Source organism: Lepidothrix coronata, unplaced genomic scaffold (assembly GCF_001604755.1).
Source record: "Lepidothrix coronata isolate B3197 unplaced genomic scaffold, Lepidothrix_coronata-1.0 Scaffold22, whole genome shotgun sequence".
Taxonomy (NCBI): domain Eukaryota; kingdom Metazoa; phylum Chordata; class Aves; order Passeriformes; family Pipridae; genus Lepidothrix; species Lepidothrix coronata.
This window is the reverse complement of record NW_016690202.1, coordinates 1,192,457-1,207,490: the sequence shown is the minus strand read 5'-3', so window position 1 is coordinate 1,207,490 and position 15,034 is coordinate 1,192,457. Positions and strand designations below refer to the sequence as shown.

Below are 15,034 nucleotides of genomic sequence, written 5' to 3'. Positions count from 1 at the left end.
AGTTAGGGAAGGAGTTCTGTATCTAGGCTGGCAATGAGTTATTTACCTTTTTTTTTTTTTTTTAAGTTAGCAAAATCCTACTAGCTCAGCTATTCCACTCTGAAACTGCTGGATCATTTGCATTTGTTGTGGGAATTCTCAGAGAGAATTGCAGAGATGATGCACAAGATGAAAACGTGACATGCTATTAAAATGGTTCTCATTTGTTTTATAAAGAGGAGGTAAAAAGACGGTTTGATAATTTTTCTAAAATTAATTATTTACTGAGGAATAAAAAATGTTACAGGATTTAGGTATTTTACTGTATAAAAATAAAATACATATTTTATTTGTCTAATAGCAACAACAAAGCGATTTCTGAAACGAGAAAAGTATCTGAAGTAGAATTGTTTCTGGATTGTGGGGTTTCTTTGTTTGGTTGTTGTTGTTTTGGGATTTTACAATAAGCAGACGCAGACAGTATTTATGCACTTAAATTGCTTAGGCTGTGGTAAATATTTACTGCTGAAAAGCAGTGAGAGGCTGTGTGGTACTTGGTTGCTGGCTGGGGTGAAACCACAACAATGGGGTTGGCTTAGGGATATGCATTTGAAGTGCTTGTCTATGGTGGTCCTTTCTGGATGTAAAAAACATCTCCAGTGAATCTGCAGGACTGGATCTACCTAGCTTGTACAGTCTACAGTCATTAGTCTTAAACTTTATTCACAGGGTGTTGCAGGTCCTGGGTCCTCCAATACTGTTCTTGTGCTGCAAGACTTGTCCATAAGTGAGCCATGGTACTTTCTCCTCTACAAAAGTATATATATTTACACAAGTAAAAATACTCTACAAGTATTAACAATCTTGAAGAGGATGGATTTTCTGGAATAATAAACTCCTGTTATGGAATGAGCATGTAGTTTAGAAGTTGCAGTGAAACTATCCTGGGATGCTAGAAATAAAAAGGTCAAATTACTGTCTAAAGACTGATCATTCATGCAAAATAAACCACCTTCCAAATGCAAGAACCCAGCCCATGTATGCTCTGGCAATTATAGAAACGATGGACCAGTATTTGGCTTTCTTCCCTACTCCAAGCTGCACTATGTCCTGTAATCAAGTGAATATTGTAGTAGATTAGCTATTATGGGATGGACAAAAAATCTGGATTATTTTCCTGACCTTTGTGAGGTATGGGATCAGTGCTTTGGCAAAAAGATAGTTTTGTAATCTGTAATTTTTTTCTGGGGTGTGAAAATCATTGGATTCCCTGCTCCTTTCTGTTAGTGAAAGCAGACAAGAACTTTTTTGTCCCTATGCCAGGAAACATTAACTCAAGATTCATGGAGCATGGGCTAAACTCTCACTCCAAAAGTAAAAATCTCACCCAGCTTCTAGTAATAAGAAGTTACAAGGCAGATTTTAGCCAGAGATAGAATTTAACTGTTCTTACTGTGTGAGTGATTTCTTTCTCTAAAAGCCTTCGTTTAAGAAAGTACTTGACTATGCTCGAGTCTTTAAACCTAGGTTTTGAATACTGACCCCTCAGGCACTTGAAACAAGATTTATACTCTAATACCCTGCTGAGTCAGAGCTTTGAAATGAAATATTCCTAAAGAAATAAATCCCCTGCTAGTGTGAACGCACAGCATTCCAAGCAGCATCAAGTCAATAAAGCCATGTGTATTTTATGTCCAAAGAGGGTAGAAAGACTGTTAGATGATTGGCTTTTCAACATTTTGGTGGTTTTGAAAACTATTAATACTTTTTTTTTCCTCTTCTAGTCATGTAAAGAGTTGAATAAAAGGTATATGAAATATGGGTTAAGTGCACTGTAGTGAGTACTAGGCCTAGCATGCTGGATGTTTCATTTAGTATTTGCAAGCTTTGAAAACACACTGCTAATATTCAGAGCTACTTTTATAAACCTTGCAAATAATGAAATTAAGACAAGAGGTTTTATACTTGTTGCTGTAACTGAGTGGTTTTCGAGTATTTTGCACATGTTCTGTAAGACATTAGTTAAACAAATAGCATTGTAAAACATCAGCTCAATTTTAAATCTCTACCCAGACATTTCTAAACTGATGTTCCTTGTAGTTATTATTATACACACATATACTAAAAACCATTTTAACCCTGGTTCCATCTGTTAGACATCACTGGTATATTCCTTTTTTTCAGTAGTCTGGTTCTGTGTCTCTGAAAGATTATAATATGAAGCATCACTTAGATGTTGTTGGACTATGCTTCTGAACACAGTTCCAGAAAAAAAATGAGATTAAATAGATTTCAAAACGTTACTAGGAGACTATGGGCTGATGTTTTCCCATGCCTCTTCACTGGCACTGCCTGATGCAGAGTGTGTCATCGGGCTGGTGCCTCATCACGGCTGCATCACAGTCTACCTGCACATCCCAGTAAATGCATATAATCACAAACAGTTCTCTGCCATGTGGGATTTTTTCAAAGCAGTCATTTTAATGAGTTTCATCCTTAATGAAAAAAATGTTCAATTATAAGCCCATATTCCTCAAATAAATTTTCCAGGGTGAACTAAAAATATTCAGAGTGGTTGGCTGCAGGCTTGTCCTATGCAAGTCCTCAAAACTGCATAGCCCACCCCACCACCCCGATCTTCCCAAAAGGCCTGGGCATTATGCAGTGCGTATCAAACATACCCTTGCCAGTGCTTCCTCAGCCATGGCAGTGGTATGTGTGCTGACACAGACTGGGATATAACAGTGACACCACGGTTTCAGTGTGCGGTCAAATTACAACCCCAGGAGAGTAGTTTGAAAAGAATGTGCCAAACACCCCTTCAAGGTTTCCAATCATCTTTAGAACTGGACTATAAATTTGGACTCACTTCTTGCAAGTGAAACTGTTTGGCCACATATCTGCATTTAGTTTATTGCAGGTAAAATAAGACAAAACGATTTTCCAAGGCTTTATCTCCACTTTGTTTACTTACACAATAAACTTAAAACTTATTCTGTTTTGTGCATGAGCTTGCTGTTACTTTAGTTTGATAGTACCTGACTAGCTAAGAAAAGGTTAAGAACAAGCCTATTTAACAATGCATGTTTTTTTAAAGAAAGTGTATTTTATATTTGTTGTGCTTCGTTAAAATTATGCACAATGAACTACTTCAGTGACTGAAAAAAAATGCAGGGGAGAAAGATAAAATTCAGTTGCCTTAAAAAAAAAATTCTTTTATTTTCTTGGAGCTACTTCTGTCCCAGAATTAAAAATATGTTGGGGTTTTTTTTCCTCTAATGAACTCAGCAAATACAGGCTAATTAAGTGGAATCTATCTTCCCTGTCATGTTTTTTTGACTTGCCACAAGCAGCTGCTTTACGTTACATCTTTGGATTCAGCTGCTGAAGTTAGCTCTAAGGTTTGTAACCTTTAAAGGCACTGCATTAGCAAGCCCAAACCCCTGTGCTCTTGGGAGTCTTTCTGTGAACTTCAAATCTTCATATTCTCATGGATTAAGTGTACACAGACCATGTGCGCTCTGACTGTGCTCCTGATCTGAAATTGCAGCATGGTCTAAAAGTTCAAAAGCAGGGAAACAACTTCTCCATGCATGTTGTCCTCAAGTTCATGGGAAATTTTTACAGAAGCATGTCACATGGTCTTTGCTTCTGGCCTTTGGAAAACTATGCAGTGACACAAATGATTTATATATGTTTTCTTCCAAATAGGTTACTTTCTGCAATGGATACCACCCTCTCTTTAGAGAAGGTGCCCAGTGCTTTTTCACTGTTTGAGCACTATGCAGACAACCCAGGACAAAGCAACCAGCAGTCCTTACAACGTGTTGCTGGTAAGAATCTCTAAATATCATTTTTACAAAAGCTAACAGTTTGGCATTGCTTTGGACATTTTAAGAATCTAAAAACAGAATCTATCTGAGAAGTATAAATTTGAAAACCATGTAAATAGGAATCAGAGTTGAATGTAAAATGAAGTTTAATTATGCACAAGTGTTTGGCTTATAGTAAGTACAGTAAGATGAGCAACAGAGATAGAAGTGCTAAACTGGGGGATTCTTGCATCACTTCAAACATCTGTACCTCAGATTAGCTGAGGGTCTTGATCTGTAAATCTCCCAGGGCTAAAGAAATTGGTCTTCCTTGCAGGCAGGGACAGAAGAAGCAACTGAATGATATCCTGAGCTCTATTCCTCTAAGGGTGGCAGTCCCGCCATGCCTAGTATGGGGAAGAGGGTGTGGGGCTGGTTGATGGCTGAGGTCCCTGAACTTGTGACAAAAGAATGGAGGCACCTGAAATCCCCAAGGGATGTGAAGAGAAAGTGGTTAACTATAGCTGGAAACAACAACGGCTTGTCAGGGTAGTAGTGAAAATTGCACGTGATATTTCATGTCCTGTAAAAAGCTTGTCTGTGTGGACTTTCTGCTCTGTCTGCATATATAAGTGTATTATTTAGATCCGGACAGCTATCAGTGAAGATCTTGTCAGCACCAATTTGTGGATTCATCTTCTTCATTTCCTTTTCAAGGGAACATTTGTTTAGAGCCTTGCATCTCGCTGTCATGTTTTGGGGCCTCCCATTCACCATTCACATGCACCACTGCCATCATAGTCACTCCTCCGGCTTTCCAAGCGAAGCCTCTTTCTCATGTGTTTGGTCCCTGAGCACTGACCTAGAGCATCAAATTCCCTAAGGTGCTTTGATTCCTGGCTGAATTTTCAGGTGACTAATGGGACATTGGAGAAATGCCACTTCCTGGAGACTCTCCAGTGTCTAGTAAGGTTGAGTGCACTTAGCAGTGTTACTGTAGAAAGATTGTCTCTCTTCTCCACACCACTACTTTCATTAGACCTAGAGGAACTTGAATATATCTTAGACCTTAAAATCCTCATCAGATTTGTATGAATTTGCCTGTGGCATTGGAAGCTTCTCAGGTGAATTTGATTTGGAATTGAATAGCTTGAACACTTAATTTATCACATACTGGAGAGCTTTGTTAGCCACTCTAAGTATTTTATTTGACTGAAGCCGTATGATGAAATACATATGAATTTTCTCCAATCCATGTATTTTTCCTTCAGAAAGTACGGTGTTTTACTGAACAATTTCATAAAACCTAATTTTCACCTCTTCAGAAACCTATTTCCTTCAAAATACCTTCTATTTCCAAATTTTCCATATTCTCTAGTGTAAAGCTGTTTTCCCTCAAATTCTTCCTCCTTTCATGTAAGCCATCCCCATTCACAAATGCATTAGCATAAAAAAACCCTAGCAGCATGCTCTTGGGCATATTGGAACCCAGGTTCTGCCACAAGAAGAGTGGGAATAATTTAAAAATTTAAAAATTATCATTTCCAAAGCCATCTGGTAAGGCAAGGACCTTTGCTGATTGTAAAGCTCTTCCAATAGAGTCACAGAGGACTCCTCTTTCAAGTCCACAAAGACAAGGGAGTGTTATTTCTCATTACATCGGAAAACATTTGAGATTATTATTTTTCTTCCAGGGGCTGTGGGGATTAGGTAGCAAGAAGGAAAACTTCCTTACACCACAACACTTCAATGAAAACTGAACAGAAAAGAATATTTCCCACTTTTCTGTTGAAAAATATCATTTATTCAAACTTGTGTTGCAAATATTTTTTTTATTAAAATACACTATAAAAGGGACCAGTACTTTGACAACACATTAATGTTCTGTTTGTAAAGAGAATAGTTCAACTTCTTGCTTTGAGATTGCTTCCTTTCAAATTGTTTGGTATTATGCAAAAGGAAATTAAAAATCAAATGTTTCTCAATGTTGCTGAACTGAATTTTGATCTGTCATTCTTTTTCCTTTTTTTTTTTTTCAGAACTTTCATTCAGTAAACTAGCCTCTGTTTAGATTTGGCATAATAATAAATCTTGCAACTCTGAGGTTTCTGTGATCATAAATAGTGGTTTCTAGGCAAAATCATGAGGAAAAAAACTGGTTTCCCCATTATGTCCATTGAAAGGAAGTATTTTCCTAAGGACGATAAATTTTTTAATTGCCAACTCTAGTTACAGTCAAAAGACAAAATGAGGATTGTTTTTAGCAATGAGAAGGATAATTTTTTTTTCAATGGGCAGCAGATGTAATCTTACTGTACTGGTAGCTCTCTGTATAAGTGATAAGGAAACAGCCAGCATCTGCATTTGCCTTGTTCATGCCACAGGGGATCATCATCATTACTGTAGAGATAACTGGAAAGAAAGCAAAAGCTTTCTGCTGAGATTTTAAGAAAATTCATGCAGTATGGAAATTTACTGGGTGAAGAAATAGAACCATGTATTTTCATTCCCTGCAATCATTTTAACAATTAACATCTTTTAGGGCTTTTTGCTTCTTTCTTTCCCCTCTCTCTCTTTTAAGACATAATCACAGAGAGGAACAATATCTCATCTGGGGTGGATCTGTGTCAATCAGGAGACAAAGTTTATGTTAAATCTGGGGAGCCTTGAAAGTCTTCGAAGCACTCTTCGTAACGAATGATACTGGTTGTCCTATGGGTTCAAGTGCTTTGGTAGAGTTCAGATTCACCTGCACACCAAGGATTCTCGGTCCCTTGGGTCTGTGGAAAAATGACTATGCCAGGAAGGAGTGCTGAGTTGTGCATGTGCTGTAGGAGTCCACCTCAGGGCAGGGGTTGACCCAAGGCTTCAGGGAGCCTCCTGCTCCCCAGTGCTGTTAGAGTCTTCCTCTGCCTAAAGCACATTCCTGCTGCTGTCAATATCTGTAATACTGACATACTGGATCAATCCCTTTCTAGTGTGCCAGGTCCTTTCCCCTGCCCACATTTCTGGGATCAGTTCATACATCTGTCTCTGGAGGAGGGTGTGGGCACACACTTTATGCTGGGTTTGGGTGGTCCCAGTACTAGGACTAGATCTTATTTTGTCCAGACTGTGAGAGAAATGGAAAGCTCTCAGTGTTGAGCAGATACTTTTTTCTGCTCCTAGTTTAGGAGGACCTGTTGTTCTAAAACTGCGCTAGTATTCTGTATTTCCTGCTGTACTTGCCCTGTGGAAATAAGCCATCTCAATGAAAATAAGCAGCTGGGTTGCCTCACAAATCTTTTGGTAATGTGGCTGAAAACACAGGGGCATGTATAACAATGGGAAACTTTCCTCTCAGTCCCACAGACACCGAATGTAGTACCCCAGGAGCCAAACTCAGCCACCAGCACTTCCATTGCTGTCTACTGGTCCGTGAATGATGGGGATGCCATCGACTGCTTCCAGGTCTATTGTATGGAGGAGCCGCAAGCCAGCAAAGATGCAGGGGGTGTGTAAAGTCTTGCCTTCTCAATTGCATGAGTTCTTTCTGCCCTGGTCTTGGATAAACGGATGGGGATGTGAGCTGCAGGGGCATGAAAAGGACACAGAAAAGCGGCTGTGAAGACATCATGTGTAGGACTAAGGATGGGCAATGATGTTTCTCCTCTTCCCCTTTGTCCTCCAAAATGCAAGATAAATATCATGGTCTGTAAAGTGAAGGGCAGTTGTTTTCACATGTTGAGGTGCCCTTTTACAAAATGGCTTGACGTCCAGGGAGGATGTGTTCATGTTGCCCCTGGATACTCATGGGGACTGCAGATATGACTCCCAAGGGGACAGCCTTCATTAGCTTTTCAGGGCCCTGCATGTGCTTCAGAAATATGTATTCACTAAAAAAGCAGCAGGAAAAGGTAATCAGTATTTCCACATATAGATGATTTTTTTCAAAATATTTCAAATGTTAAATGTGAAGTTGAATAAAAGGAATTGAAAGGTTCATTCATTAAAAAGCTCAGACTGATCATAAAGTCACCTTTAGCAACCAGGCTCTGCACAAATCCATGCGTGCATGTGTGTGCAGGCTAACAGATGCTAAGGACTTTTCACAATAGGTAATTTATAGCTAAGTCCTATATAGTTCATTATGAGAAATTATTATGTTATAGAGCCTGTTATAAACCAGGGTTGGTAACTTCTGATTGTGCATCCCAAACTTGCAGTCTAGTCCTCAGTAGGACTGGGGGCCATAATCTCCTCTTGCCATCAATGGCATTTGTGTACACTCAATTCAAGGGCACATCAAAAACTTTCTGTCAGAACCGAGTCAGTGTAAGATACGGAGAACTCAACTACTAATGCTTTCTGGATTTTCTTAATTGACTGTTTTTAATATGTTAGTTGAGAGGCTGAACTGTAAGCCCTACCAGTGCAACACGAGTTGTGATGTTCCATGCTTGTGTGTGTTTCTCTTAGCCCTAGTGGAGGAGTACAGAGTGACAGTGAAAGAGAGTCACTGCATTTTGGAGGACCTGGAGCCAGATCACTGCTACAGTGTGTGGGTCATGGCCGTGAATGGCACAGGCTGTAGCTTACCCAGTGAAAAAGCCATTTTTAAAACAGGTATGTATTTATTTTGGCATTTGATTATTATTTTGACATTTGATTATTACGAGCCTCAGGTTCTCAGACAAATTCTAGTCCATAGTGTTATTGAAACAGAGGAATGCTTCATTCAGCCCATCTGGCAGATAGCAGGCAGCTCACAGTCATTTCCCTTTTGCTAAGACGATAGAGGCATAATTGCTCCTGAGAGGAAACTTGAAGGCATTCAGTTTTGAAGATGTTTCTGGTCTCAGGCCGTATGGCTGGGGCACTGGGGCAACACATTATGTATTTCTCTTCAGTTGTGTTGCAGTGCTCCAGGGAAGCTCTGGGAAAGCCACCTGCCTATACCCTGCTGCTGCTCCTTTTCTTGCACACAGTGTGCACCAGTGTGTGCTGTGTGTTTTACCTCTCTGCCATCCTCCTGAATACATCTATGTTGCATTGATTTAAGTTATTAATTTTGCAAGGGAAGGCCTGATTTACCAAGGTTACATGCTGTGTCTTGCTCAGTGGGACACAAATCTCAAGTATGGCTGAGAGGCTCTGCTGTTGTTTAAACAGTATAAATTAAGATGAGTAATTAGACAAGTATTTCTTATGAGCTTCACTTGACTGATTCACTTTTCTGAGCATTAATTTCTTTAATAATTTGTATTGACAAAACTATTACTTCTTAAATTACGAACAAGGTAAAGCATCCTTGTATCTGAGGCCCTCATGATAGACAATTTTTTCAGTGCTACAGGATAAAAACAATTATTCCATTCTTGCAGTCACAAATACAGGGAAGGATATTTAACAATTTCATAATGGAAAAATTCTGAGAGTATTGTTGAAATCACTTGATAACACCCACAGCTTCAAGCTGTTTGCTTAATTTACTAGACTTCAAATTTGTTGATAATTCTCTTTAATACTTAATTTGTGATTCATATTTTAAGAAAGTTTATTTTTTTAATAATTCAAAGTGGAAATTCAAATTTTATGGCCTCAACAATGCAATTGTGAATATGGTGTACACTTTCTGCCCAAATAATGATGAGTTGTTGCTATTAGCTAATAAATTATGATTTTTAAAAAAGGTTTCCACCTCCCTGAAGCCATTATTTTTAAGAACTCTCTTTGTCTCTTGGCATCAAGATCACCATACTTTTTCCCAAAATGGAAGCCTTCTAAAAAAAAGTTAATTTCCATGAGTCTTTAATTGCTTCCTTTGGCCTGTTTCTTTAAGAAAACAAATAAACTAGATAAATATGGGCTTATTAAACACTTTTTCTCAAAGCTGAATTGAACTCCCTCTGGAGTGCACTGAACCCCAGATGGACTTGTGGGGACACTGCTGAACACTAACTGATACAAAATTGCTGCATCTCCTCAACACCAAATCCAGAAAGATAAGCACCAGTAATGGAAAACAGTTCTTCTAAAGGAGTCCAGCTGCTTTGATATAAAGAAAAATATTTCAATTCTTCAAGTAGCCTGATGAACTCAGAAGCAAGAATTTAGAGTTTATTTTTAGTAATTGAGATTAAAAGTTGGCACATAGAAGACAATTTGCAGGTATAGGAAAACACACAGCAATACTTGAACAAAGCTGTGACTCTTCCAGGTGCTGGGAATCCTCGCAAAGTTTCTCTGTTGGCATTGTACCCATGGAGGTAACAGTGGGTCTGGGAAGTTGTGGGCAGTGCAGGGATTGCTGCTGAGGCATTCCCCCAGCACCTCCTGGCTCGTGCTCCTCCACTTCCCAAACTCACATCTTGTCTTTCCCCACACTGAGGAACATCCTGTTTCCAAGCTGTATTTTCTGTGAGGGAATGATGCTGAAGGCAGGAAGAATCCCTCTACCCTCTAACCCCTCCCCTACAACTGATCTCCTCATGAAGGCTCTTTGCCATCCTAAAGACATAGAAGTGAGCCTATCTTCTGCTGTTGCTCAAAACCCGTGTGATTCTCAGGTTATTTGGCTCTTTCTCTCTTATAAAAACACTTAAATGAGTTCCGAAATATTATGATGAAATTAGATATGCATTCCAGCTACAGCTAATTTGTTAAAAAAATCCCAGAAGCACAGTAACATCTTTTCTGTATGCTCATTCCAGTTAATCTTTAGATGGATATTTTCAAATTAAAATAAAAAAAGAGCTTCATGTCTTGTAACACGCTGTTTACACATACATAGATGTGGGTATACGTGTGAGTTGCTGAATGCAGGTATTAGGGAATTCAGCTATTAATTTTTCATTCTTTAGGAACAGATGCATTTAGAAACAGATGATAATCAAATATATCTGAGGAGAACAAAGGGACTATTGCTAAGGGAGCTACAAAGAGGTATTAGCAGATGAGACTCTGAACTACTAGCCTTCTGATTTTCACTACCCAGGAAATTGTTACATACTTCTGGGTGTTTTTCTTTCCTTTTCTACTAACAACAAATTATTTTTCTTAAAAGACAAAATGCATCTAGAATGTTTGTTGCAGTTCTTTTAGATTATCTTGTCATAAAATCGTCTAATCTCTACTTTTGTCTTAAGCCTCCTATTTGGAACCTTGTGTCTTTAAAAGTAAAATTACTTTTTACAACTTTTTTTTTTTAATAATAATCTTTCTTTCATAATTGGTATTAAGACTGTTTATGTGAGTTTCACAACAGGTTGTAAGGTGTTTCAAATTACTATTTCCCAGAAAGTGAAAAAACAAGAGAATACAACTGATCCATTCTTGTCTCACAATGTTGAATGTGCAATTATACACAATAGCTTTTGATTACTTGCATCTAGTGCACTATTTTACATTCCATTTTCTGTCTTGCAGTTGGCCCTGTAGTTCTTAAACTGAGTCTCTAAAAAAGAGAAATTACAGGACCAAATTTTAGCTTTTCAAAAATAACCAAGACACAACTAAACAGAAAGTCAGCATTTCCCTGCAGCAGCACATTTTTTTCTGATGCAACTCATGCAGGCACTGCTGAGGACAGGATTGAGGTGATGCAGGGGGAGCCGTAGGCAGTGCTGCCTCTGTGCTCTGCTTCTTGGAGATTGGCAGAAATGAGGAAAACGTGCTTAAGGAAAGGCATAAATTTAAACTGCCTTTCTAACGATGTGTAGAAATGCACAGATCTTCACACGGACTTTCCCAGCATGTTTATATTTTTTACCTGTAATACCCCTCTGCTATTGACACACCAGCGAAAGATGGATGGGAAAATGGATGGGGAAAATTAACTATTAACTATCCTGTGGGTTTTCGAGGAGCTGACTCTTGCTTTCCCTTGCAAACATTCCCCTCCAGCCGCTGGCACCCTCTTCGGAGTACAGCTAACGTGTTCTTGTGTCCCCCAGCACCCGCTGTCCCCACCATCAAGGCCGAGGACTGCACTGTGTGTTGGGACACGGCCACTGTCCGCTGGCGTGCCGGCTCCGTGTCAGCGGAGTCCTTCATCCTGGAGTACTGCCGACAGCACTCGCCGGAAGGAGAAGGTCTCAGGTCAGTGCCGCGGTCACAAAAGCCCCTTGGTCAGATTAGGCAGCCGCTGATGACCATCCCCCAGGCCGTGGTTCGTTACGCAAGAGATTATTCTGCCTTCAGCCACGCGAGGAAGAAATCTGCTTCTGTGTGCTGAGGAATTTAAGGGACAGACGCTAATCCATGAGATTAGGCTGAGACACAAAATACTTCCTTTTTATTCTGCTTAACTGGACAATCCCTTTCAGTTGGAGCCAAAACCCTGGAGATGTTGTGCTGTTTGCAATCAACTAGAAATTTTAGGGCTATGCTGGCCAGGGAAGCAATCGCTGACCTGCAGCTGCTGGAGCCTGGGGCAGGGCAGAGGAGGGCAGCTCAGCTCCATGGAGAGCCGTGTGATGGGGTAGCCTGGACCAGTTTGCTCTCTGCTTTGTGGAGAACAACATAGGAGTCACCTCTGGGCTTAGCAAAGGTGATACAGATGTCCCAGTAATATTGGTGACCCATCTGTGCTGTCTGGATGTGCATGCAGATGCCCCCTCAAAGCACAGATGAGCTCAGTCCTGCCAGGCTGTGCAGGCGTGCCACAGGGATCTGAGAGTAGCTTTGAAATTCGAGGTAATGTCTGTTTATGCCAGACTCTCTCTGGTTTCTCCAGCCTGTGCTGCATAGAGGAGAGGGTGAGGAGGGATGCAGGCACCACTGAGCCATGAAATAGTGCACTGCTAAAATGCAGAGAAAATTATCCTAGAATCATAGAATCCTAGAATAGCCTGGATCAGAAGGGACCTTAAAGATCATAAAGTTCCAACCCCTCTGCTGTGGGCAGGGAAATATATTATTGTCTGTATGTTCCTGGGGCCTGGGGTTTTTTGTTTGTTTGCTTTCTTAAAACAGTGGCAATATTCCAGGAAACTTCAGTTGCAAAGGTCTGAGAAGTTTTGGGAAAGGGAGAGGGGTGACTGGCCACAGGACCCTGTGGAAGAGCCTCAGCTCAGCTGAGCTTGTCTTCACTTCCTGAGGAGCCTGAGTAAGGTCTTCACCTAGGGGCTAATTCGTGTGGCCATTATGGAGATGTGGCAGAGAGGGAAGAGCCACAGTCCCTACAGTCAAAATTACTTAACTGGACTAAGAGTTTACAGGTTTGTAGTAATTTACAACAGTGAAATTGTGCATGCCTTACGCCTTACAAAAAGTAGGTTGAAAACCGAAATAAAATTTCTCTGTGGGTAGAAGACTTCATGCAGTACCAGTGTGCTGCCTTAATGCAACCAAGAAGAAGTCTTCTCCAGCTCTCCTGCCTCTTGGAGACCAGCTGTGACCTGCTCTGCTTCATACATATTTCATGAGGCCATCAGGTTCCTGTCAGCCTGCTAAAGTTGCTGTTGTTCAGGGATCACAGAATCACAGAATATGCTGAGTTGGAAGGGACCAACAAGTGTTATCAAGTCCAACTCCTGCTTCTGAACAGAACCATCCCCAAGAGTCACAACATGTGCCTGACAGTATCATCCAAACACTTCTTGAACTCTTTCAGGCCTGGTGCTGTGACCACTTCCCTGGGGAGCCTGTTCCAGTGGCCAACCACCCTCTGGGTGAAGAATCTTTTTCTAATGTCTAACCTAAACCTCTCTTGACAAAACTTTAGGCCATTCCCTTGGATTCTGTCACTGGTCACCACAGAGAAGATATCAGTGCTTGCCCCTCTTCCTCTCACGAGGAAATTGTAGATTACTATGGGTCTCCCTTCAGTCTCCTCCTCTTCAGTCTGAACACACTAAGTGACCTCAGCTGCTCCTCATACAGCTTCCCCTCAAGGCCCTTCACCATATTTGTTGCCCTCCTTTGAACACTCTCTGAGAGCTTAATATCTTTCCCATATTGTGGTGCCCAAAACTGCACACAGTATTCAAGGTGAGGCCACACCAGTGCAGAGCAGAGCGGGACAATCCCCTCCCTCAACTGGCTGGCGATGCTTTGCCTGATGCCCCCCGGGACATGGTTGTTCCTTCTGGCTGCCAAGGCTCTGCTGACTCATATTCAACTTGCCATTGACCAAAACCCCCAGGTCCCTTTCCATGGCACTACTTTCCAGCATCTCATTCCCCAGTCTGTAGGTACATCTAGGGTTGCCCCACCCAACGCGCAAAATCCAACACTTTCCCTTGTTGAACTTCATATGGTTGGTGATTGCCCAGTCCTCTAATTTGTTGAGGTCTGTCTGCAGGGCCTCCCTGTCTTTGAGAGAGTCAACAACTCCTCCCAGTTTTGTGTCATCTGCAAACATGCTTAGTATCCCTTCCAGTCCTGTGTCCAAGTCACTTAGGAAGATGTTGAAGAGAACAGGGCCTACGAAAATGTAACTGCTCCCAAAACCTGTGCTGTTTGTTCACTCTCAAGTTTCTGTGCTGTTAACTGAAACTGACTCTTTTTCTCAAAGAATCAGAGAGTGTGCTGATTCCTGTAATCCATGAGCAAGGTGTTGATAACACCAAGCAGTTCGCGAGATGATAACTGTGACAAAAAGCTTCCAGGACTGACCCATTCACTTTCTCAAGTGACCTTATGCAAAATCTACCATGTTTATAATTATACTGATTCACATTTGACTTTTTGGCCTCCCTGTGGGCAGAAGCTGGCCTTTTACTGTGACAAGTGTGAAAACTTCCCACAGGACAAAATCACAATTTTTCTCAGAACTGCTGTAGTTTAAAATTCTCTATTTACATAAGGGCTCTGACCTCTTTTTGCATGTCAAAGCTAATGCTTTGCCACTTATTTTTCCTGAAAACTATTCATCTCTTTCCTTTTCTGAAATCAATTCCCTGAGAATAATGTGGAAATTTTCTGTAATGTCACAGCTTGTGTCAGTGATGGAGAATTTTTTTTTTTAAGATTTCTGTTTAAGATTTTGTATAAAACTGAGGAAAAAAGAACTTACTGGTAGATGGAGCACACTGCCTGTATCTCTCCTATCCAAAGCCCCTAATGTGAAACTGAGGTCTAGAAATCAATCAACTTGGCTAGAAGCCAATATCAGGTGAAATAAAACAATCTCTATGCACATCCAGAATTTTGGCCTGAAATGCTGTCATTTCTTCTGTCTTCTTTCCTTGAAATCTTGGAGTTAGTCCTTCACAGATTTCCTGAGCAATATTCATTTTGGGGACTAGCCAAATGTGGAG

The 15,034-nt window shown here is 40.6% G+C and overlaps 1 protein-coding gene across 1 annotated transcript in view; it reads left to right on the top strand.

Moving 5' to 3' along the window:
- CMYA5 (cardiomyopathy associated 5) overlaps nucleotides 1-15,034 on the top strand; it is a 51,368-nt gene that overhangs the window by 27,366 nt on the left and 8,968 nt on the right. Inside the window, exons 6-10 of the mRNA XM_017808139.1 lie at nucleotides 1,764-1,786; nucleotides 3,691-3,812; nucleotides 7,135-7,284; nucleotides 8,250-8,396; nucleotides 11,726-11,870. Of these exons, the coding sequence (XP_017663628.1) occupies nucleotides 1,764-1,786; nucleotides 3,691-3,812; nucleotides 7,135-7,284; nucleotides 8,250-8,396; nucleotides 11,726-11,870 (587 nt within the window). The remainder of the gene's footprint in view (nucleotides 1-1,763; nucleotides 1,787-3,690; nucleotides 3,813-7,134; nucleotides 7,285-8,249; nucleotides 8,397-11,725; nucleotides 11,871-15,034) is intronic.